The following is a 23,212-nucleotide window of genomic DNA, read 5'->3' on the forward strand; positions in this document are numbered from 1 at the left end:
AATTTTTCAAATTTCATGAAAAGGGAATCCTCAAACACAGCTTTGGTGGTAAAAATGGATTTGACTTTTATGGAAAGCAACTGGGTAATGTGAACCAAGAATCTTAAAAGGATTCATACATACTTTGAGTTAGTAGTTCCATTTATAGAATCTATATCAAAGATATAGGTAGAGATAAAGTAAAAAATTTATTCACAGAAATGTTCTTCAAAGCATAACTTATAAAAGCTTGTATTATCCAATAATAGGCTAATAGAGAAATAGAGAAATATTTGTCATACAATAAATATACGTTGAATGAATATGAAGTTTTCATAAAATAAATTATGATACCAGAAAATATGATTCAGTGAAAAAAGCAAAAATTAAAATTCTGCATAAGCATAATCCCTATTGCTCAATATAGAATATATTATTATAAAAGAAAGACATTAAGGGGAAGAGGGCTCAAAGGATCATCTCTGAATGGTAGGATCATGAATGAATGATTTTTATTTTCTTCTTTACACTTTCCTATATTTAAAACATTTTTACAATGAGAATGTATTTATTCATATTATCAGAAAACTGGACCTATATAAAGCTATAAATATATACCAAACATATCCTTAATATCTGTGCCTTAATATCTGTGTCCTAACGTGTTCTTGCTTTCACCCATCAGTCAGGTTTACCTTGGTCCAGAGTCATCCCCATTCATATCCAGATTGAGTTCTCGGGGTTTGATAAACTCTTTAGCAGCAAGGAGTTCTCTTGACTTAAATACAGCTTGAGTTCTTAACCTGAAAAAGTAAATTTAGAGAATTTCTAATCCTGTGGAACCTAAGAAACTGAATGGTAACCCTTGGAAGACCATATTCTTTCAGCTAGACCTCCAGAGATTATTTTCAAATTAAAACTCAATCTGTCAAAATAAATGGGTACTTCTTAAATACACAGATGATGTAAATAAAATAAACTAAACACAAATCCGTTTTAAAGGAACTTAAATTTTCTTTATTTATAGAGGAGTTGGGGAAGACTGAGTTGGTCAAAATATCATTAAAACTTCAACATTATAGGGTGCCTGGGTGGCACAGCGGTTAAGTGTCTGCCTTCGGCTCAGGGCATGATCCCGGCATCGTGGGATCGAGCTCCACATCAGGCTCCTCCGCTATGAGCCTGCTTCTTCCTCTCCCACTCCCCCTCCTTGTGTTCCCTCTCTTGCTGGCTGTCTCTATCTCTGTCAAATAAATAAATAAAATCTTTAAAAAAACAAAAAACAAAAAAACAAAACTTCAACATTATAGATGCTTTAGGAATACTTTAAGTTTCTTCTCTAGATATTTTAAGTTTCTCTCTATCCACTCCTAAGCAAGTGTATTTTGATCACCAGAGTCTTACTGGGAATTCTAGTAACACGAGTACCATTGACCCTTCCCAATAATAAATCCATAGGAGGCAACTACTTCCCATATTGACAGTTTAAAAACCTGGGCCTATCTCTCACTGACCAATGTGTTTTCTCAGGATCACAGATAAATGACCCTCCCCTGCCAAAACTGGAAGAAATTATATCCAACAATGCTAACTTAGCCCTATCTTTGATGTACTGACGAGGGAAGGCAGCTAAAGAAATCAGCATGTTCTACCAGAAGTTTGGGTGGCAATTAATCAATGGCACCTAATATGTGACCTTTTCTACCCATTTTTCTAAGTTTTTTAGACATACTCCAGTTCATTTTTAGAAATGAAATCTGTAGGGGTGCCTGGGTGGCACAGCGGTTAAGTGTCTGTCTTCGGCTCAGGGCGTGATCCCGGCGTTCTGGGATCGAGCCCCACATCAGGCTCCTCCGCTATGAGCCTGCTTCTTCCTCTCCCACTCCCCCTGCTTGTGTTCCCTCTCTCGCTGGCTGTCTCTCTCTCTGTCAAATAAATAAATAAAATCTTTAAAAAAAAAAAAAGAAATGAAATCTGTAGAAATATATTCTCAACTATGAAATAAAACCATGAAGAGGGAAAAATATTATTACAACAGTATTATTTCCATCATAGTCAAGAGTCAAACTCTTATAATTGCAACTAACTATGCACAGTAATATACAAAGAAAAATGTGTAAATTAATTACCCTCTAGGAACTTAAAATTTAATAATAATATTTGGTAGGACATATAGGTAGTTAGGTAAGTACAGAGAAGAGGGGGAGCTATACTTATATCAGACAAAATTGACAAATCAAAAATTGTAAAAAGAGACAAAATCACTATATAATAATAAAAGGTTGATTCATCCAGACTATATTAGCAATTGTAAATATATATGTACCTAACATTGTGGCACCTAAATTTATTAAGCAAATCTAACATGTCTGAAGGAAGAAATAGACAACAATACAATAATAATAGATGACTTCAAAACCCCACTTTCAACAATGGATAGATCATTTGAACATCAAAGAAACACTGGACTTGAATATACTTTATATAAAACAGATCTAATCGACAGATACAGAATATTCCATCCAATGGCAGCAGAAATATGTATGCTTTTCAGGTAAACACAACATTTTCCAGGATAGGTCATGTTAGGTCACAGAACAACTCTTAACAAATTTAAGAAAACTGAAATCATACCTTTTCCAAGTACAATGGAATAAAACTAGAAGTCAGTAAGTAATAGAAGGAAAATTGGAAAATTCACAAGTAAGTGGAAATGGAAGTGGAAACAATACATTCCTGAACAACCAATGAGTCAAAGAAGAAATCAATAGGGAAACCAAAAAATATCTTGAAACAAATGAAAATAGAAACACAACATACCAAAACTTAGGGAATACAGCAAAAACAGTTCTAAGAGGGACGTTCATAGTGATAAATGTCTACATTAAGAAAAAAGAAAGATCTCATAAACAACCCTCATTTACACCTTCATTACCTCAAGGAACCACAAAAAGAAAAACAAACTAAGGCCAAAGTTAGCTGAAGGAAGATAATAACAATGACCAGAGCAGAAATAGAGACCAGACAAATAATAGAAAGGGTTACTGAAACTAAAAGCTGGTTTTCTGAAAGGATAAACAAAATTACAAATTTTTAGATAGAAGAAAAAGAGAGAAGACTCAAATCAGAAATGAAAGAGAAGACATTATAGCTGATACTACAGAATTACAAAGGATCATAAGAGTCTACTATAAACAGTATATGCCAAAATATTTGTTAGCCTAGAAGAAATGATAAATTCCTAGGAATATACAACCTACCAAGATTTAATCATGAAGAAACTGAAAATCTTAACAGACCAAAAATGACTAAGGAGATTAAATCAGTGACCGAAACCTTCCAACAACAACAATAACAACAAATTCAGACCTGGAGAGTTTCATTGGTGAATTCTACTAAAGATTTTAAGAAGTATTAATGCAAATCTTTCTAAAATTCTTCTGGGGCACCTGGGCGGTACAGTCAGTTAGGTGTCTGACTCTTGGTTTTGGCTAAGGTCATGATCTCAGGATTGTGAGACTGAGTCCTGAGTGGGGCTCTGAGCGCAGAACAGAGTCTGCTTGAGGATTCTCTCTCCATCTCCCTCTGTTTCCATCCCCATTCTCCCTCTCTCTCTCTCTAAAACAAAATAAATACATCTTTAAAAATAAAATAAAATAAAATTCTTCCAAAAAATTTAATAGGAAGGAACACTCCCAAACTCATTCTATAAGGCAGCATTAGCCTGATACCAAAGCCAGTTAAGGACACTATGAGAAAAAAAAAAGGTCAATAACTCTAATGAATATAGATAAAAAGCAAATCTCAAAAAATACTATCAAACGGAATTTACCACATTAGTAGAATAAAGGATAAAAAGAGGAAAAGCATTTAGCACAATTTAACATCCTTTCATGATAAAGCTCTCAAGAAATTGAGTATAGAAAGAACATAACTCGGGGCGCGTGGGTGGCGCAGTCATTAAGCGTCTGCCTTTGGCTCAGGGCGTGATCCCAGCGTTCTGGGATCGAGCCCTACATCAGGCTTCTCTGCTGGGAGCCTGCTTCTTCCTCTCCCACTCCCCCTGCTTGTGTTCCCTCTCTTGCCAGCTGTCTCTCTCTGTCAAATAAATAAATAAAATCTTAAAAAAAAAAAAAAGACAGAACATAACTCAACATAATCAAGGGCCATATATCACAAGCCCACAACTAACATCATATTCAATGGTGAAAGGTTGAAAACTTTTCCTTTAAGAACGGGAACAAGACAAGGATATCTATTCTTCCCACTTTTATTCAATATAAACCTGGAAGTACCAGCCAGAGTAATTAGGCAAGAAAAGGAAATAAAAGATATACCAATCAGAAAAAAAAGCAAAATTGTCTGTTTGCTGGTGACACAATCTTATACATATATGAAAAATGAAGATGCCACCAAACAACCGTTAGAACTAATGAATGAATTCACTAAAACTGCAGGATACAAAATCAACACACAAAAATCAGTTGCATTTCTATACACTCACAATGAACTATCTAAAAAAGAAATTAAGAAATCAATTCCATTTACAATTGAACCAAAAACAACAAAATACTTAGAAAGAAAGATTAACCTTAACTGGATTAAAGACTTAACTGTAAGACCTGAAACAGTAAAAGTACTAGAAGAAAACATAGGGAAAAAGCTCCTTGACATTGGTCTTGGCAATGTTTTTTTGGATTTGACACCAAAAGCTCAAGCAATGATAGCAAAAATAAGTGAGACTACATTGAGATAAAAGGCTTCTGCACAGCAAAATAAATAAATTATAAAAATGAAAAGGCAACCTATGGAATGAGAGAAAATATTTGTAAATTATATATGTGATATGGGGTTAATTATGTGATAAGGGTGATTAGGGGTTAATATTCAAAATATAAAAGAACTTACACAACTCAACAGCAAAAAACCAAATAACCCAATTAAAAAATGGGCAGAGGCACTGAAAAGACATTTTTCCGAAGAAGACAAACAGTGACTAACAGGTACATGAAAAGATGTTCAACACCACTAATTGTTAGGGAAATCTAAGTCAAAACTACAGTGAGATATTGCCTCACACCTGTTAGGTTGTCTTTGATCAAAAGGAAAAAAAGATAACAATGCTGGACAGGGTATGAAGAAAAGGGAATCCCTATATACCATTGGTGGGAATGTAAATTGATACAGCCATTATGAAAAACAGTATGGAGGTTTCTCAAGAAAATTAAAAATAGAACTACCATATGATCCAGCAATCCTACTTCTTGGTATCTATTCAAAGGAAATGAAGTTAGGGGCATCTGGGTGGCTCAGTCAGTTAAGCATCTGCCTTCGGCTCTGGTCATGGTCCCAGGGTCCTAGGATCGAGCCCCTTGTTGAGCTCTCTGCTTAGTAGGGAGCCTGTTTCTCCCTCTGCCTCTGCCTGCTGCTCTGCCTACTTGTGCTCTCTCTCTCTCTGTGTCAAATAAATAAATAAAATCTTAAAAAAAAAAAAAAGGAAATGAAGTTAGTATCTTGAAGAGAGACCTGTACTCCCATGTTCATTGCAGTGTTACTGGTAATGAAAACAACCTAAGTGTCAACAAATAAATGGATAAAAAAAGATATATTTTATCTCTCTCTCTCTCTCTCTCTCTCTCTCTCTATATATATATATATATATATATATATATTCAGTCATGAGAAAGAAGGAAATCCAGACAGTTGCAACACCATGGATGAACCTAGAGGAACATACTAAGTGAACACACGAACATACCAAAACTTGTGAGACATACTTAAAACAGTGCTGAGACAGAAATGTATAGCACTAAGTGCTTCCACCAGAAAAGACGGAAAGTCTCCAATCAATAAACTAAGCTCCCACCTTAAGAAATTTAAAAATAGGAGAGCAAGATAAATCTAAAGCAAGCAGAAGGAAGAAAATAATAAAAGAAATGAATGACATAAATGAGACCAGTATTACCTTGATAACAAAATTAGACAAAGACAGTACAAAAAAAAAAAAAAAAAAACACAGACCAAAATCCCCCACCAGTATTGATGCAAATGACCTTAACAAAATATTAGGAAACAGTATTTGGTAATATATAAAAAGTATTTTATACTGTAACCAAATGGGGCTTATTTTCCAGAGATGCAACACTAGGTCAATATTCAAAAATCAATAAATGTAATCTACCATATTAGCAGGCTAAATTTAAAAAAATCACATGATCACATCAATTGATGCATAAACAAGATTTGAGAAAATTCAATATTCATGATAAAAACTTTATATAATCCATAAGAAAAAAATTGATAAATTAAGCTTCATCAAAATTAAAACCTTTTGCTCTGTGAAAGATCCTATTAAGAGATTAAAAGGATAAGCTACAGAATAGGAGGAAATATTTGTAATCTACATATCTGAGAAAGGACATATCTAGAATATATAAAAAGCTCTCAAAATTCAACAGTAAAAAAAACCTTAAACAATCCAATTACACAGACAAAAGATATTAAAGAGACAATTTACCCAAAAAGATGGAAGAAGGGCAAACAAGCAAATGAAAAGATTTTCAACATCATTAGTCATTTGAGAAATGCAAATTAAGAACAAAACAAAATACCATTACACACAGATTAGAACAGGCAAAATAAAAAATTTGTGACAATTCCAAGTGCTGGTGAGGATGTAGAGAAAAAGTCCCTCATACATTGCTGGTGAAGAAGTATTTTATACTAAATGTAGAAGCTAAATTTAGATTTAATTTTTTAAACTAAATATACATTTATCATATGATCTATCAATCACAGTCCTGGCTTTACTTTGTAGAAATGAGAACCTTAGTCCACACGGAAACTTGTATAAAAATGTACATAGCAGCTCTATTTGTAACAGGCAAAAAACCAAGTTGTCCTTCAATAGATAAATGGTTAAACAGATCAGGGTATAACCATATCATGGACTAGGACTCTGCAATCAAAAGGTACAATATACACAACAACCTAGATGGATCTTAAGAACATCATAGAGAGTGAAAAAGGCCAGTATCAAAAGTTCACACACTGTAATTTCATTTATATAACATTCTCAAAATGCCAAAATTATAGATATGGAGAATAGATTAGTGGGTTCCAAGGGTTAGGGATGGAGAGGGCATAAAAGGGTGGGCAGCTCAAATGGGGTAGTAAAAAGGATATCTCTATAGTGATGAAATAGTTCTATATTTTGATTGCTGTGGTGGTTACGCAAGTCTACACATGTGATAAAATGGCATAGAGCTAGACACACACATTGTACCAATGTTAATTTACTAATTTTGACATTGCATTATAATTACGTAAGACATAGCCATTGGGAGAAACTGGAGGGGAACCTCTACTATTTTTGCAACTTCCTGTCAATCTATAATTATTTAAAAAAAAAAAGTTTATAAAAGCTCTATAAATATGTATAAACTTTTGCAATTTACGCATAAACAAAACTTGCTCAAAAACTTTTATAGCTCTCTCATCTAAGCTAGGATGATCAAGAGAACAATAAAGACTTTATTGTCGTTATGCAGCATTATTTTAATAAACAGTGCTGTTCTGATGAACACAATGCCTATTTACCATTATTATGTAGCATTATTTCAATAAACAGTGCTGTTCAGATGAACATGAAACCTATTCTAAAATTATCCATTCTCCCCTGCTGGACTGTGCTCTCTTTAAAGACCACGTTTGATTCATTTTTCTATCTTAAGTGCCTAGAACCATTTCCCACATATCACGGGCATTCCACAAATGTTTGTTAAATAACAATCTTAGGAGAGACTACACATTAACTGGAGGATTAGAGACTGGGGTCATAAAACTGAAGCAACCTTTTGGCGTTTGGCGACAATCTTGTTATAAGAGCCTCCATTTTCAGTTACGTTAAAAGCCTCCAGCTTTCGACAATGAAAAGTAGAATTGTCTGACCATGTATGAAGAGAAAGAGGAAGAGCATTCCTGGTTGCAAGAAAAGTTTTACACTAACAGAAAAATGTCAAGATGGAACTCTCAAAGAAATTAGAATCTAAAAAATATTAGCCAGAATCTTTAAGTGAGAGAAAATTAAGTGTATCTGTATAGGATGTATGAATGTGTACAAATGGGGAAATAGTAAGTTTGATCAAGAAGGAAATGACAGGGATATATATATATACAAGCACTTCCTTATGACAACTTGTAATTTATTTTTTAAAGACATAAATGACATATTATGTTATTTTATTTTAAATTTTTTATTATGTTAGTCACCATACAGTACATCATTAGTTTTTGATGTAGTGTTCCATGATTCATTGTTTGCATATAACACCATTCTTTTATCTTCAATTCTGCTGGTGGAATATGTTAAATATGTTAAATAACATATTATTATGTTTAAAATATAATTATGTCTGATTTATTACTAATTTTCCTCAAATAAATGAAGATGGCAAACTTTATGATGTTGCATGGAAAACTATGGTGAGCTATATAATCTCAAAATACCAATTTAGTTTTTACAACACTGTTCTTAGGGAAGAATTGTTAAGGGAGGAAGAGTTTAAGTGTGGGTAAGTTTATAAGAATTGGTTATTGAACAGGTTATGCTTCATAATGAGAAAAGGCCGAACTGAAAAGGCTCCTATCATTTGTTATATTTTATATTATGGTGGATAGACATAAATATAGAATGGTAATAGTTAATCACTTTGCTTTGCAATCTGATTCCATATCCTGAAGTCTCAAATTTTTACTTAATGCCCAATATTCTCTATAATGACCACAAACAGCAAAGGATTTTTATACAATCCTATCTTTTAAAATTATTCTCTTTGGAATCCAGCAAAAGTGACAATGGACCACTCCGAAGTAGATATTCTAAGCTAACATTCTGGAAGACAAGGTAATTTTCTAAGTCTTCCCAAGATAGTGGAATTTACTTAGTTGTCCTAGTGAGTATGCATCTTGAGCAAGCCAAGCCCCAGAGGAACCTCTGTTCCTTCGCAAGTGCTACAGTAGCACAACAGTTACTTTACACTGTGTTCTCCAAGCTACGGTCATTGCTGAAACAACAACTAAGACTCACCAATTGTAATCCAGTCGAGACTGATGAAGCTGCTGCTGTTTTAGGAGGAGCTTTGTCTCCTGCTGGGTCAGCAGATGCTGAAGGCGCTCTTTTTCAATTTCCAGCTCCATTTTCTGAAGCATAAGTTGCTGTCTTCTATTTTCTGAGAGTTGCTTTTTGACATCAGTTTCACTAGACTGCTGTGTCCCTTGACCATGCATCAGGGATGTCCAGGAAAGCCCACAATAACTGCATGATTCCAGATGTGTTCTGGAATATTGAGGGGCCATGTGTGTAGGATGGCTTTCATGAATAGGATCTGCATTTTCAGAAAGTCTATGAGCACAACACTGACTGGATGGAGTAGGCTTCAGGGGTTGGCATTCTTTCATCTTCAGTTCCACTGATGGAACCTTCTCTGTAGGGACTGTACCTGCTAGTTTTCTCCCTGGGGATCCATAATCACATGTTCTGGTCTCTGATGGCACTCTGTCTAGGTCCGTTGTGGGATAACGAAAGTCTGCTGGTTTCAAAGAATTATTCCTAAACTTCGGAAGGGCTTCTGAAGCTGAGTCCTGGTTTGCAGACCTAGGCCTCTGCTTGGTTTGATAGCAGGTTTGTGATTTGGATACACTCAAGTAGGAACCATCTAGTTCCATAGCTGAAGACCGAAGAGTGCTTTTCCTGTTGGATACCTAAAAGGGACCACAAAATCATTTGTCAGGTAAGAGCACACTGAAATGAGTTCTTTTGGCTTTTCAGAAATCAATGATATATGTTTACCAAAACAAGGTTGCTGTTTTGTCTTCTTAAATAATAAATGGTCATATTCACACAGCTAAATGGACATGTTCCACAAAGCTAAAACCATTTTCAAACAATCTACATTTCAGTAAATCCATACGGATGAGAAAAAGAAAGTGTTGCTATTTGCTGCTTAAGCAAGATGACAGGAGTTGCCAATAATGAGGGTTACATAAAATCAACTTTGAGAAGAGGCAAAAACATTAGATGTCATTCCGTCACCTTAAATACCCTTTCTATTGCCCTTTGTCCATTACACACAATGAAATTTGATGTAAAACGTTTCATCTTATACTGAATAGGATGTTAGTTACCGCTAGAGATTTGATGAGTTTTTATAAATATCTTCACAGCACACAAATAAAACCGAGCACTTTCCAAAAAATATGATTCTAATCAAAAGCAGTTATTTAAATACAAAACATATTTAATTTCAGCTATAAACATAAGTGATTTTTCAATTAAGCTGTTCAAGTGATTATAGCCTGATACAACTCACACAGGAAGGAAGTAGTTACAAATTACCTTTGGCAGGCCAAAAGAGTGAGCTCTCCCAGTATTTTCGCCTCAAGCCTGTTCTATCAGGAGAGCAAAACTTAGTTTATAATCAGTGATTCTCAAAATTTAGCATGTAGCAGAATCACCTTGGAGGAACTGTTAAATGTGAATTGCTGGGCTTCATCCCCAGAGTTCTACATTCAGGAAGTCTGGAGCAGAGTTGGAGAAGCTGTGTTTTTAGCCAGTTGCCAGAGGAGACTGATGTTGCTCATCTGGGACCACACTTTGAGAACCACTGATCTGTGTCATGGGACATCTGACTCCTCCTGTGTCCCTCTTATAGGACTGTTTTGGTTAAAATGGGTTCACCCAGGTAATCCTGGATAATTTCCTTATCTCAAGGTCATTTACTTCATCACATCTATAAAGTCTCTTGTCCTACAAAATCCTTTGTGTCATATAAAGAGATATTCACAGGTTCCAGGGAATTAGGACATGGGAATCTTTGGGGGGGGGCCATTATTCAGTCTACCACAACTTCTTTTTAAATTAGAACTCATAAACAGTTGAGATACTTATCTTATTCTGGAGATATGGAATAAATGAATAATTGAGATCCTTAGCAGAAGGGAGAGAAAATCCTGCCAATTAACTTTGCAACAGTTGAAAATGATGAACTGATTGGTAAAAAGTGTCAACAGATATACAGCAACACCATGTTTCTTATTTTCTGATAAATGAGGGCTACTACAATGACTCTTAGGATTTTGAATTTCTACAGCAATACTAAAGGAGTTCTATTCAAACAAGAATGAGTCACATCTGGGAAAAAGACATGGTCCTCTTCAAAGAAGACACATAACCCATTACACTGAGCAGATGACACTGAATAGGTTGCAAGCTATAGAAAAGAAACTAGTCCTAGGGCAAAATTTATGATAAACTACCTCATAAAAAAATTAACCTTATTTTACAACTAAAGGGAAATTCTAGTCCACATTAATCTCCCCTACTCTGAACTTCTGTAGCACTTACTGTCAAAACAAATATTTAACATTTATCATCTGCTATTTTGTATTGTAAGTTATCTTTTTATAGAATTATTATATTTAAAAAATGACAGGTAAATTTTTTAAAGGTCTGGAAACTGAAATCAACTATTTAACATTATCATATATTTCCTAACCCATGTATTAGCAACATAACAATAGCATGTATGTATTATTTTATAGTCTTATTTTTGTCCCTTAACATTATTTACATAGGTGAATTTTTAGGTATTGACATAGCTGATACTTATGTTAATGGTACTAATTATTAAATTGTTATAAATGTCAGGTATTTGGAATACTAAAAAATATTTTCTTTGGTAGTTAACTTTTTCTGTTTTCGAGAGGCAGTTCAACATTATGATTTTGATACATACTTTACTCAAAGAGAACACTGCTTTGCCAATTACCTGATGGGTGACTGTGCATGTTGGTAGGCAGGATTCCAAGATGGTCCCCAAGATTCCTGTCCTCTTGGTGTACCCACCTTGTATTATCTCCCCCCCTTGGAGTGTGGGTAGACTTTGGGAATATGATGAGATATGAATCCCATTATTATGCTACAGTAAATGGCCAATGGGACCTTATAGATGTAACTAAGGCTCCTCCTCATCAGCTGACTCTGAATTAATAAAAAGGAGATTATCTTATATGGGCCAGACCTAATTAAGTAGTCCTTTAAAAAAGGGTCTGGTGCCCTCCCTAATGTCAGAGGGTGACCTTGAAGAAATAAGCTAACATGTTGTGGGAGGACCAATGAAGGGGGTCAGGTGGCAATGACTTCTGGGGCAGAAAGCAGTTTCCAGCTAACAGCAAAAAGTGAGACATCTATCATACAGATGCAAGAAACTAAATGCTGCCAACAACCATGTGAGTTTGGAAGGGGACCTAGATCTCCAGATTAGAACACAGCCCAGCTGTCACCTTGACTATAGCTTTCTAAGACCCTGAGCAGAGAGAGGCCCCAACTAACCTGTGCCTGACTCATGACCCACAGAAACTGTGAGATAATAAATGTGTGTGTATTAAATTAGTAAATGTGTAGTAATTTGTTACAGCAATACAAAACAAATAAAGCACATTACTCAACTTGCCTGCCCCTCAGTTTTCTCATCACTAAAACAGGGATTAAAGACACCATCTACCTCAAAACAGAACACGGTCAGACGGGCAGTTATCAAGGGTGCCAATTTATAAGAGTACTAATTTACAAAAAGGAAAAAAAAACCCTTTTACTTACCCAAACTTTTCTCAAGGAGAACATTATGGGGTATGTGTGTGTGTGGAGGGGGGGAAGGGAGGATCTCCAAGAGACATGTGCAGTTACAGCAGATTACTTCTAAAGAGAATGAGTTCGGTTATCCATTTTTTGCTGCAGTGAGGATTGCAGGTTGGGCCAGAGTTAAAATGCTTGCGATAATAGGTTCTTCATCTCTGTCCTCATACAAAAGATGTCAGTCTTACCCTGACATCCCGCACTGCCTCTTAGGGTTATTGTGATACTGGATGAGATAATTCATATAAAGTGCTTTGGATAGTGTCTAACCTAAAGTCAGTATTCAAACCGTGTTTCCTATTATAATTATTACTACTGTTGTTATCATTGACTTCTCTGCCTCAACAATTCTTGAGGTCAGGGGCTATATTTACTGTGTGTAGAGCACCGGGACTTGCAAGGTGACTAGGGGCTAACTGTATCAGAGAAGTAGAAAAAGTCAAGTTGGGTTATGGGTCACAGAAAATTAGAAATGAAAATCAGAATCCATGATTAGGCTGAATTATGTGCTACTAAGGAAGAGGAAGAGAGAAGAAATAGAAAACTGCCTGTTAGACTCTGAATATAAGAAATTAAGTTATTTTATTAGTGAAGTTGAGACAAATATTGCCTCTGGGACGCATGGAAGTCACAATGGGCCTGAATGAAACAGATGTGTTTTTCTTTCTGGAACTGCTGCTCCATGCCTTCTATGAGATGTTTACAAATGTAACTTCTTTTAACTAAGGCTTAAACTAACAAATCCCAAACTGCTGTCTCTGGCATATGGGTTTGATATGAATTTTTCAGACATATAACACTAATTTAGGAACCAATAGATTTTTTTTAATGGAGGCATAATTTACATATACTAAAATGCACACATCTTAAGTGTACAGCTTGATAAATTTTTACATTTGCATATACCCATGTAATCATTACCCCAGAAAGTTCCTAGTGCCCTTTCAGTCAAACCAACATCTTTACACTCCCAGAGGTAACCATTATTCTCAGTTCTATGACCATAGATTAGTTTTGCCTATGTTTCGCCTCATATATATGGAATCATACAGCATGCTACTCTTTTGTGGCTAGCTTTTTTTTTTTTAATTTTATTTATTTATTTATTTGAGAGACAGAGAGAGAGAGAGAGATCAGGGAGGGCAGAAGAGGAGACAGAGAATCTCAAGCAGACTCTGCGCTGAGTGCAGAGTCCAATGAGGGGCTCAGTCTCACCAACGATGAGATCATGACCCAAGCTGAAATCATGAGTCAGACACTCAGCTGACTGAGCCACCACCCAGGCACCCCTGTGGCTGGCTTCTTAAGCTCAACATAATTTTGAGCTTCTTTTATGTTTTTGCCTGTATCAATATATAATTCTTTTTTTTTTTTGCTGCATAGTATTTCATTGTATGAATATATCAAAATGTGTTTATTCATTCTCTTATTAGATTAGGTTGTTTCTAGTTTAGGGCTACTATGAATAAAGCTGCTAGAAATTCCTTATACAAGTCTTTTTTTTTTTTTAAGGGGGGAGGGGCAGAGGGAGAGGGAAAGAGAGAATCTTAAGCAGACTCCCTGCCCAGCATGGAGCCCAATGTGGTGCTCTATCTCATGACCCTGAGATCATGATCTGAGCCAAAATCAGGAGTCGTATGCATACCTGACTGAGGCACTCAGGTGCCCCTTTATATGAGTCTTTTTTCTAGAAACATGTATTTATTTCTCTGGGGCACAGGGTAGGCATATGTTTCAATTTATTAGAAATAGCCAACGCGTTTTCCAGAGTGGTCATTCTCTTACATCTCCAACAGCACAGTGAGAGTCCCAGTTGCTTCACATTCACATTAACACTTTTTTTTTTTTCAGTGCAAAAAAGGTGGTTTTATTAAAGCACAGGGATAGGACCTGTGGGCAGAAAGAGCTGCCCACCCTGATAGTATGTTTTTACTTTAAGCCCATCTGGTATGTAGTGAAATCTCACTGTGATTTTATTTTACGTTTTCCTGATATGTAATGACAGTAATTAACATATGCTTATTAGCTATTTGGATATCTTGTTTTGTTAAGTGGTTGGTGAAACCAATACCTTTAAATAATTCAAAATAATTTTTATTTTTTTAATTTTTAAATTTTTAAAAAAAGATTTTATTTCTTTATTTGAAAGAGAGAGAAAGAGAACAAGAGACAGAGCATGAGCAGGGGGGAGGAGACAGAGGGAGAGGGAGAAGCAGACTCCTCACTGTGCAGGGAGCCTGACATGGGGCTTGATCCCAGGACCCTAAGAATCATGACTGGAGTGGAAAACAAAAGTCAGCGACCCAACTGAAAGAGCCACCCAGGCACCCCTCCATGATGTAGCTTTTTAAAAAACTTCTTAAATATGAGGGCGCCTGGGTGGCTCAGTCGTTAAGTGTCTGCCTTCAGCTCAGGGCGTGATCCCAGAGTCCTGGGACCGAGCCCAGCATTAGGCTCCTCCGCTGGGAGCCTGCTTCTTCCTCTCCTACTCTCCCTGCTTCTGTTCCCTCTCTCGCTGGCTGTCTTTCTCTCTGTCAAATAAATAAATAAAATCTTAAAAAACAAACAAAAACTTCTTTAATATGAAATACAATAAACATAGAAAAGTGCACTAAATCAATACAACCATCTCAGTGAATAATCACAAGACAATGTCTGCCCGTGTAACCACCATTTGAGAGGCAGAACGTTGCCTATATGCAGAAGACCCTTGATGGCACAGCACAATCACTGCTCTCTACCTCTCCTAAGGGAGCGACTATCTTGACTTTTATGGGAATAACTTCTCTGCTGAATACTTCCCTGCTTAAAAGTCCATACCAGAACTTGGTTTTACCTGTTTATTTTTAAAGTATAAATGGAATAATATGAAATATATTCTTCTGTGTCTGACTTCTTTACCCAAGATTGTAATTGTAAAGTTTATGTACAATATGGCATGTGGCTGTAACTTGTTCCTTTTCATAGCTCTACAGCAAAGGTTAGCAAACTTCTGTAGAGGGCCAGATGACAAACATTTTAGACTTTGTAGTCTGTATAGTTTTTGTCATAACTACTCAGTTCCACTTTTGTGGTGTGAAAGCAAGAGGTAATACATAAATCAATGACTGGTCCAGTATAACCTTATTTATGGACACTGAAATTTGAATTTCAAGGTAATTTTCCCACTTCATGAAATATTCTTTTCTCCCCCAACCATTAAAAAAGTTGAAAACCATTCTTAACTCATGATACTGGATTTGGCCTGCTGTAGCTTTCCAATTAAACCTGATGATTACATTGAGCGCTCCTCCAATTAAAGGACTCTATGCATATGCTAAGATATGCTTAAAACCCAATAAGCAAACTGAATAATATGACTTGTGATGGGCTATCACACATTATCTTGTGATGTAAATGAGTTGATTGGAGTGCTTAATCAGAGATGAAAAGAATGATATTTAGCAGAAAAACATGCATAAGAATATACCCAGGCAGGAAAAACAAACAGTATAATTGAAAAAAATAAGTTTAGACAGGAAATTGATCTGTAGATCACAACAAATAAAAAAGTTGAGTTCAAAATGGTAGCATGTTAGGGTTTGTATTATGTAAAAGGTACCACAAACTCTGACTACATGTTGAGACTCTACAAGTGTCACAAAAAAAGCCACTGAAGTCTTTGATGTGATTTGCTATGGGATCCACAGCACAAAAGAAAGATAAGGAGAAATTGCAGGCATTTTAGGCTTATGACATAGTTGGACTATAATGTCTTTTAACTTGGGTAGATACATGCTAATGACAACATAAAAATAACATATGGAACATAAGACAAAACGCGAGAAAAGTATAAGGTTTTAAAAAAAATGTGAGAGACTTAGCTTGGACACAATGAAGAATTTTCTGAAAGTGGAAATTAGTAAATTTCTGAGTTGGAAGAGGGTTTTCTGAATCTTTAAGATACCTTCTTAAAATATGACGTTTTGTTTTATTTTGTGTATGACATTTTAGAAGACTCTCAAAACACAGTATGATATGATCTTGTATACACATATGCAGGCACACACGTGTGCAAACATACACATGAACATGCACAATCACATACCATTCCTATGGTGATACAAGGCTTTCCTGTGTTCTCACATGTTAAAAAACACAATAACACCTGCAGTATTGCTTTGTGAAACACGATCAACAAGTAAACAGTGATGTTTTCTAAGTTTCTGCAAATCATTTTTACAGGCCTGGCCAATTTCTCTGCTATGAAGCCATAAGAAAAGAGGTGAATTAAACTGCACTAATTACTTCTTGCAACAGGTAGTTATTTACTCTGCACGATTAGGAAGTGATTATTTATAATGTGTTTATGAATTGTTAGCCACAGAATTAGTGGTTAACAATTTTAATAAATATTATTGATCTATTGATGATATTCATGTCTCTGATGGCAAATACTAATTTACTATCCTGGCAAGCACCCTATTAACAATCCTCACATTCCCACAGATAGCCCTTTAAGAGTGAAAATCTCAATTTTATAACTTCAAAATATTCCCCTGTGCCCTTCATTGAGAAGTCAGAAATTCAAGACCTATATTAAATATTTCTAAACCTAAATTACTATGTGTGGGAGAGGTCATTGCATTACCCAGAATATTTGGAATTAATGTGAAATAAGACATAGAATGACATGCTGCATTTTTAAAGTCAGACTTACATGGACCAGTTGTCAAGCTGACAGAAGCTATGTAATGCAACAGCTGCACTTATGGTTTGCCAAAGTCTCATCCCAAATAAATGTTCATTCTCCCCAGCGCAATTAACTCTCCTATACTGGCAGATTTTGCTAGAAGATCATCAAGGTAGATTACCTTCCAGCGTTATGAACTAAATACTTACAGGTGTTATATCATCAGTTATAACTTACAAACTTTTGCATTTAGGAAGACATCCAGGCAAATGAATCATCTAATTTATGAATTATTTATAAGAAATTCACAGCATGCTCCTGGCATCATCCATGGCCTTTTCCAGGTCAGATGACACCAATTAGAGCTGAATTTTAAATTATTCAATAACCTGAACTCTCTTGTCATTTAACATATAGATATCAATGCAGTAAACAAGTTAAATCTAATGGGCCCTAGAGGTTTAAGTCTCCCTGCTGCTCAGCAGCTGAAGCTGTAGGCTATGAATGGAAGAGAAAAGTAACAGAATGCAGCAGTCAAATACATTTGCGAGGCTCTAATAACTTATTCTAGTTCCCACGGGGATTGTGGCACAACCTAGGATTATTGAATCTAAAACACATTAAAGTCAATAATTATGAGATATAAAAGAATACAGACACGTGATGATGTACAGATGACAGAATACTGCAACAGATACCAAATACTATACCAACTTTTAGGATCTGCATACCACAAGTGTGCCAACATTTGTAATAGTAACTACCAGACTCCGAAAAGGCTAAGCCTCATAATCTTTAATCATTACTACGTTTCTTGAAAGTTGGAATGTGTTGATTTGCTGTAAGAATAAATGAGAGTGTGGAGTAATTGACAGTATACTTGAGTTGAGGTCAAAAGACTTTGATTAGAATTCTAGTTCTGCCACTTACGAGTTTTTCTGTTTTGTTTTTGTTTTTGTATTTGGCAAGTCACTTTACATCTCTTAGGCAATTTAGACATTTGTAAAATAGCGGGTTGGGTTTGGTGATTTCTATAGCTTAGGCTATCTTTAAGAGCCAGAAAACCCAGGGACTGGATTGTTATACCCCAAGGAGATGAAGGAAAAGAAAAGGGTTAGATGAAAAATTATACAAATCAACAAATGTTCAGCTATCAACTAACAGACTTACTGCAAAATTACTGAATGTCCTTTGGTTCTATTTCCCCTGGCAAATTCTGTGTTTTTGTTTTTTTTAACAACATTACTGCCTTACGTGATTCACACACTAAAAAACTTAAATCAGTATCTTAATTTATCTGATTATTAAATCTTAAAGAAATACAAATGAAGATTGAATAAGGCAAACATACAGTTGTGAGGATAACCCCAAATACTTTGGTGGGATTTAAATATTTTGATGGGATGGCACAACCATTCACCACAGAAATACACAACAGTGGTACTGATTCAAATTGCTTTTACATATATGATATCATTGCTAAAAGAAAAAAAAAAAGCAGCTTTATACATGGTTTTCTATATCTACCAAAGGAAACAGATGCACAAGGCTAGTTTTAATTTAATGAAGATCAGAAAGAAGGTGAAATAATCTTATAGAGAAAATGAAATAAAGACAAATTAGAAGTGGAGAAGACAAGCCTCATAGGCATAAAAATGAAAACAAAACACTGGGTAATAAAGTCAACTGTACTTAGATTCAGTTAGGGGGGCAGCACAAGAAAATGATTCTTAACAGTCTACACCAATATTCCCACACGCTCTTCTTGGCTTTATGTTTGTAGAGTGTATCCTGTGTTTATAGAGTATATCCTGGGGGCCAAACAGAGCTCCCCCTGATCTGTTCACTGCCTTCTCCTCTCTAGCTCCAGTGACAGTCAGCCTCAAGAATGGAAACAAGGAGTGCAGGCAGATGCTTCAATGTAGTTCTTTTTAAAAGGAAGCAAACAGGATTAGTTTGTGTTGAATGAAGGTAAGTCTTAACAAAGAATTCTTAGTATACTTTCTAGAAAACATAAAGTTAACACCATTTGAACATAACAAACTTTCCCTGAAGGGGAGGTCATGGAATGCATTTATGTTGTTGGCTGAGGTGGAAAAAGTATCTGTGTTGTATTTTTGAAACTAGATTTTAAAAATAAATTCTCCTGAAAAAGATTATTTAAGAAATACCAAGAAATATAACCTGTGGTGTACTTGTAGGAAACAGGAGGGAGGGAAAAACCTGGCTGTTGTTTATTATACCAAGATCTCCTGAAATGAATCATAGCCTTTTTACTAAAGATTAGTCTTCTATACCCTTCCCGCCCCCACCCCCCCATATAGGTGGAGCTGACCAGGGATATTGAAGAGACCTCATGAGAAGCATTTCTGAAAGCACAGAGAACTACCAAAACAAAGAGATTTAAGATGGTCACCCTTAAAGGGCTAGCCCTTCCTTGGGGACTCAAGAGCTTTTAGAAATCTTAGTCCTTTAGGGGCGCCTGGGTGGCACAGCGGTTAAGCATCTGCCTTCGGCTCAGGGCGTGATCCCGGCATTATGGGATCGAGCCCCACATCAGGCTCCTCTGCTATGAGCCTGCTTCTTCCTCTCCCACTCCCCCTGCTTGTGTTCCCTCTCGCTGGCTGTCTCTGTCTCTGTCAAATAAATAAATAAAATCTTAAAAAAAAAAAAAAGAAATCTTAGTCCTTTAAATGTATAGAGCCAAGGACTGACTTTTAAAAATTTAGGATATTGAGGGGCGCCTGGGAGGTGCAGTTTGTTAAGCCTCCGACTTGGTTTCTGCTCAGGTCATGATCTCAGGGTTGTGAGACTGAGATCGTGAGGTCGTGAGCCCCCGAGTTGGGCTCCACACTGAGTGCAGAGTCTGCTTGAGAATGTCTCTCCCTCTCCCTCTGCCCCTCCCACTTGTGCTCTCTCTCTCTCTCAAATAAAGTCTTAAAAAAATCAGGACATTGCTTATTAGCTAGTTTAGTGTACTGTAAAAAATCAAGAGAAAAGACTTCATTTAGAAATTAATAAAAAATGTTATACAATTTCCTTGTGCTCAAATGCCCTGCCTCCTTTGTTAGCCTTTGAAATGCTACTCCTGCTTCAAGGCTGGTTTAGCACTACCTCCTTCCATTGTGGTTTCCTCATCTCCCAGATCAGCTTGGTTGTGCCTTCCCCATGAGGCACCCCAGGAGTATTCTGCTCGTTCCTTTATTGTTTTATTTATTTCATCTTGCTCCATAATAGTTATCTGTTAGCTGTTTTGACATCTCTAAGTTTCCCTGTGATATGTAAGTATTTACACTTATGAAAACTATAAACTCTTTGAGGGTGGAGATCTCAAAAGATACCATTACTTTTGTTTATTGTTGTACCCCAGTAAGAGATAGAATGTGCTTAATAAGTAATGTTTTTTGCATATAGTTTGGCCCCACTCCAGTGCATACTATGTAGAATTTCAGGACAGGGGCAACGTTACTTTCAACTTCACATTTCAATGACACTGGTCTTTATAAATAAAAGATACTTAAAGTAATGAACATTTGTTGAATGAACCAATAAACAGGAAACAGGAGTATCAACAGCTAAATGGTTAACTTGTATCCTAAGGAATTTGATGATAATTTATGGCAAAATGCATTTTATTTTTTTCAGGAGCCACTTACTTTTTTTTTACAAGTACCTTTTCTCAGAGTGTTTAAAGTTTTATACAAAATTCCACAAATTCAGGGAAAATTCCAACTTATATCTTTCAGGGGTCTCAATGCCTATTTAGTTTGGATCTGTGAAACAGTAAATGATAAGGACACTGTATGCTTCTGAGAATTTAAACTTAAACCAGATCATTATATTATTTTCTAGAGTGCTCCATGTAAAGGTTTTAAAATAAGAACTATATTAAAGGACTAAAAAAACATATGTGCTATATCAACCTAGATTAGGAATAGGCTAACAGGTTACAAGATGTAATACTTGAAATAAAAGGCAACTGTCTCAGGATTCCTACTTTGAGTTATTTTTAAAAAATCAGTGTTAACATAATTGACTTTCAATTCATAAACAAGGCCGGCAAATCTTGAGACAGACAACATTACGTTCAGAAGAAAGAACTACAAAAATTTTGGATAAGCAGGCTTTCAAAATGTAAAGTTAATGTGTTTCCCCCCCAAATCCTCTTTCAGTTAATGGTGTCATCCAATGTGTAAAAGATACTCCCAAATGGAATCCTAAAACTATTTTTAAAAATACTTAAAATAAGCTTCCCTTCTGTTCCCTGCTTTTGGGTGCTACTCAGGTGCTAAATGTACAAAGAAAGGGTCAGGATGCTAGATATTTGGGGAGGAATGATTAATTTTTAGTAGAGTCATGAAATGTAAGATACATAGGAATGGATAAAACTTGTGCAGCTAAAAGCCAAGTCTTGTATAACTGTCTAACCATATAACGGAAGCATAAATACAAACAAAATACTATGGATAAACAGATTCAATATTATTATCCTCCTCCTTTTCTGTAATTTACCCAAAAGTACAGGTTCCCACCTTGGGGTTAGCAAGCAGCACGGGGATCTTGCAGTATCTACCAGATACTGTCCTAGGCAACAGGAATACAAAGCTCAATAAAGAGAACGCAAGCCTTCATGACCCTCAAATTTTGGCTAAGGGGAAAAACATTTTATGTGATAATATCTATAAAGAGTGATGTGCAGGGGTGCCTGGGTGGCTTAGCTGGTTGAGTGTCTGACTCTTGATTTCAGCTTAGGTCATGATGTCAGGGTCATGAGATTGAGCCCTGCATTAGGCTCTGTGCTGGGCGTGGAGCCTGCATAAGATTCTCTTTCTCCCTCTGGCCCTCCTCACCTTCCACAATTTGTGCTCTCTCTCTTTAAAAAAAATAAAAATAAAAAAAATAAATAAATGGGTCTTATGTGTAAAGAGTTGAGGAGCAGAGCATTAATGAGATTAGATTTGCCTGTAGTGGGGGAAGGGGAAGTTGGGAAGTTTTCATAGTAGAGAATATATTTCAACCAAATTTTAGAAGACAGAATGGAGTTTATTAATGATAAAGGTATGTGTGAGGGTGTGTAGTGTGTGTAGGATAAGACATTTCAGGCAGAGGGGGAAATAGGAGTAGAAAAACAAGAATTATGAAGATGAGTATGTATGATAAACCCTAAGTAGTCCAGAGCATGGTGAACAGGGGGATGGGGAATAGATGAAGCCAGAATGTCAGGTAGATGACAAAGTATAAATTGTGTAAATGTCATGTTTAAGAAGTTTCACTTTAAATTTTCTATACCCACCTAATACAGGAGATGATCAATGAGCCAAATGGTGAGTAGCTGGAAGGAAATAAAATAATAATCTACTCAGTACCCGAAGGAATCAAGACTTGAAGTTCGTATGGGGATACAGAAAAATACAAAGAAAGAAGGAAGGCCTATCACAGATGAAAACACCTAAAAAAAATTAAATTGCAATAATATAATTAAAACTACAGTGTTCAGATCTACACATTATATTGAATGATCTTTGGAGAGTAAGGGGATTAGGTAGAGGATGGATGTCTAGTCAAAGCATAAAAAGGAACCACAGCAGAAGGAAGGCACCAACAAACTTTCTCCAATTTGTTGATTAAGTACTCTATAGAATTTCTTCAGGGTCTAGTACCTCCAAATTCTCAAAAAGGTTGAGCAAAATCCATTGTGGATTAGTTTATTTCAGTCAACCTCTCTTCATGAATAACTATGACGACAAACTGTTTCAAAAAATCTGTTTGAAGGCACTGATGTGTTACCAAGGTAGTGAGGACATGAAGAGGCCAGGATCCCAGACTGAAGGTAAACAAGAAAAGATAGTTTGACATTAGTTGTCACT

General features: G+C 35.9%; 1 protein-coding gene across 3 annotated transcripts in view; it reads right to left on the reverse strand.

Annotated features, from left to right (window-relative positions):
* The window catches only part of KIAA1328 (KIAA1328 ortholog), a 335,333-nt gene that overhangs the window by 115,581 nt on the left and 196,540 nt on the right, over positions 1-23,212 (reverse strand). For 2 of the 3 annotated variants that reach the window (XM_045777840.2, XM_045777846.2), the window contains exons 7-8: positions 9,068-9,741; positions 675-782 (exon numbers count right to left, since the gene is read on the reverse strand). In XM_045777840.2, coding sequence (XP_045633796.2) covers positions 675-782; positions 9,068-9,741 — 782 coding nt within the window. The remainder of the gene's footprint in view (positions 1-674; positions 783-9,067; positions 9,742-23,212) is intronic. The other variant, XM_045777841.2, reaches the window with a different exon arrangement.

Source organism: Ursus americanus, chromosome 19, assembly GCF_024610735.1.
Source record: "Ursus americanus isolate L20-20 chromosome 19, mUrsAme1.1.p, whole genome shotgun sequence".
In the NCBI taxonomy this organism is placed as follows: Eukaryota; Metazoa; Chordata; class Mammalia; order Carnivora; family Ursidae; genus Ursus; species Ursus americanus.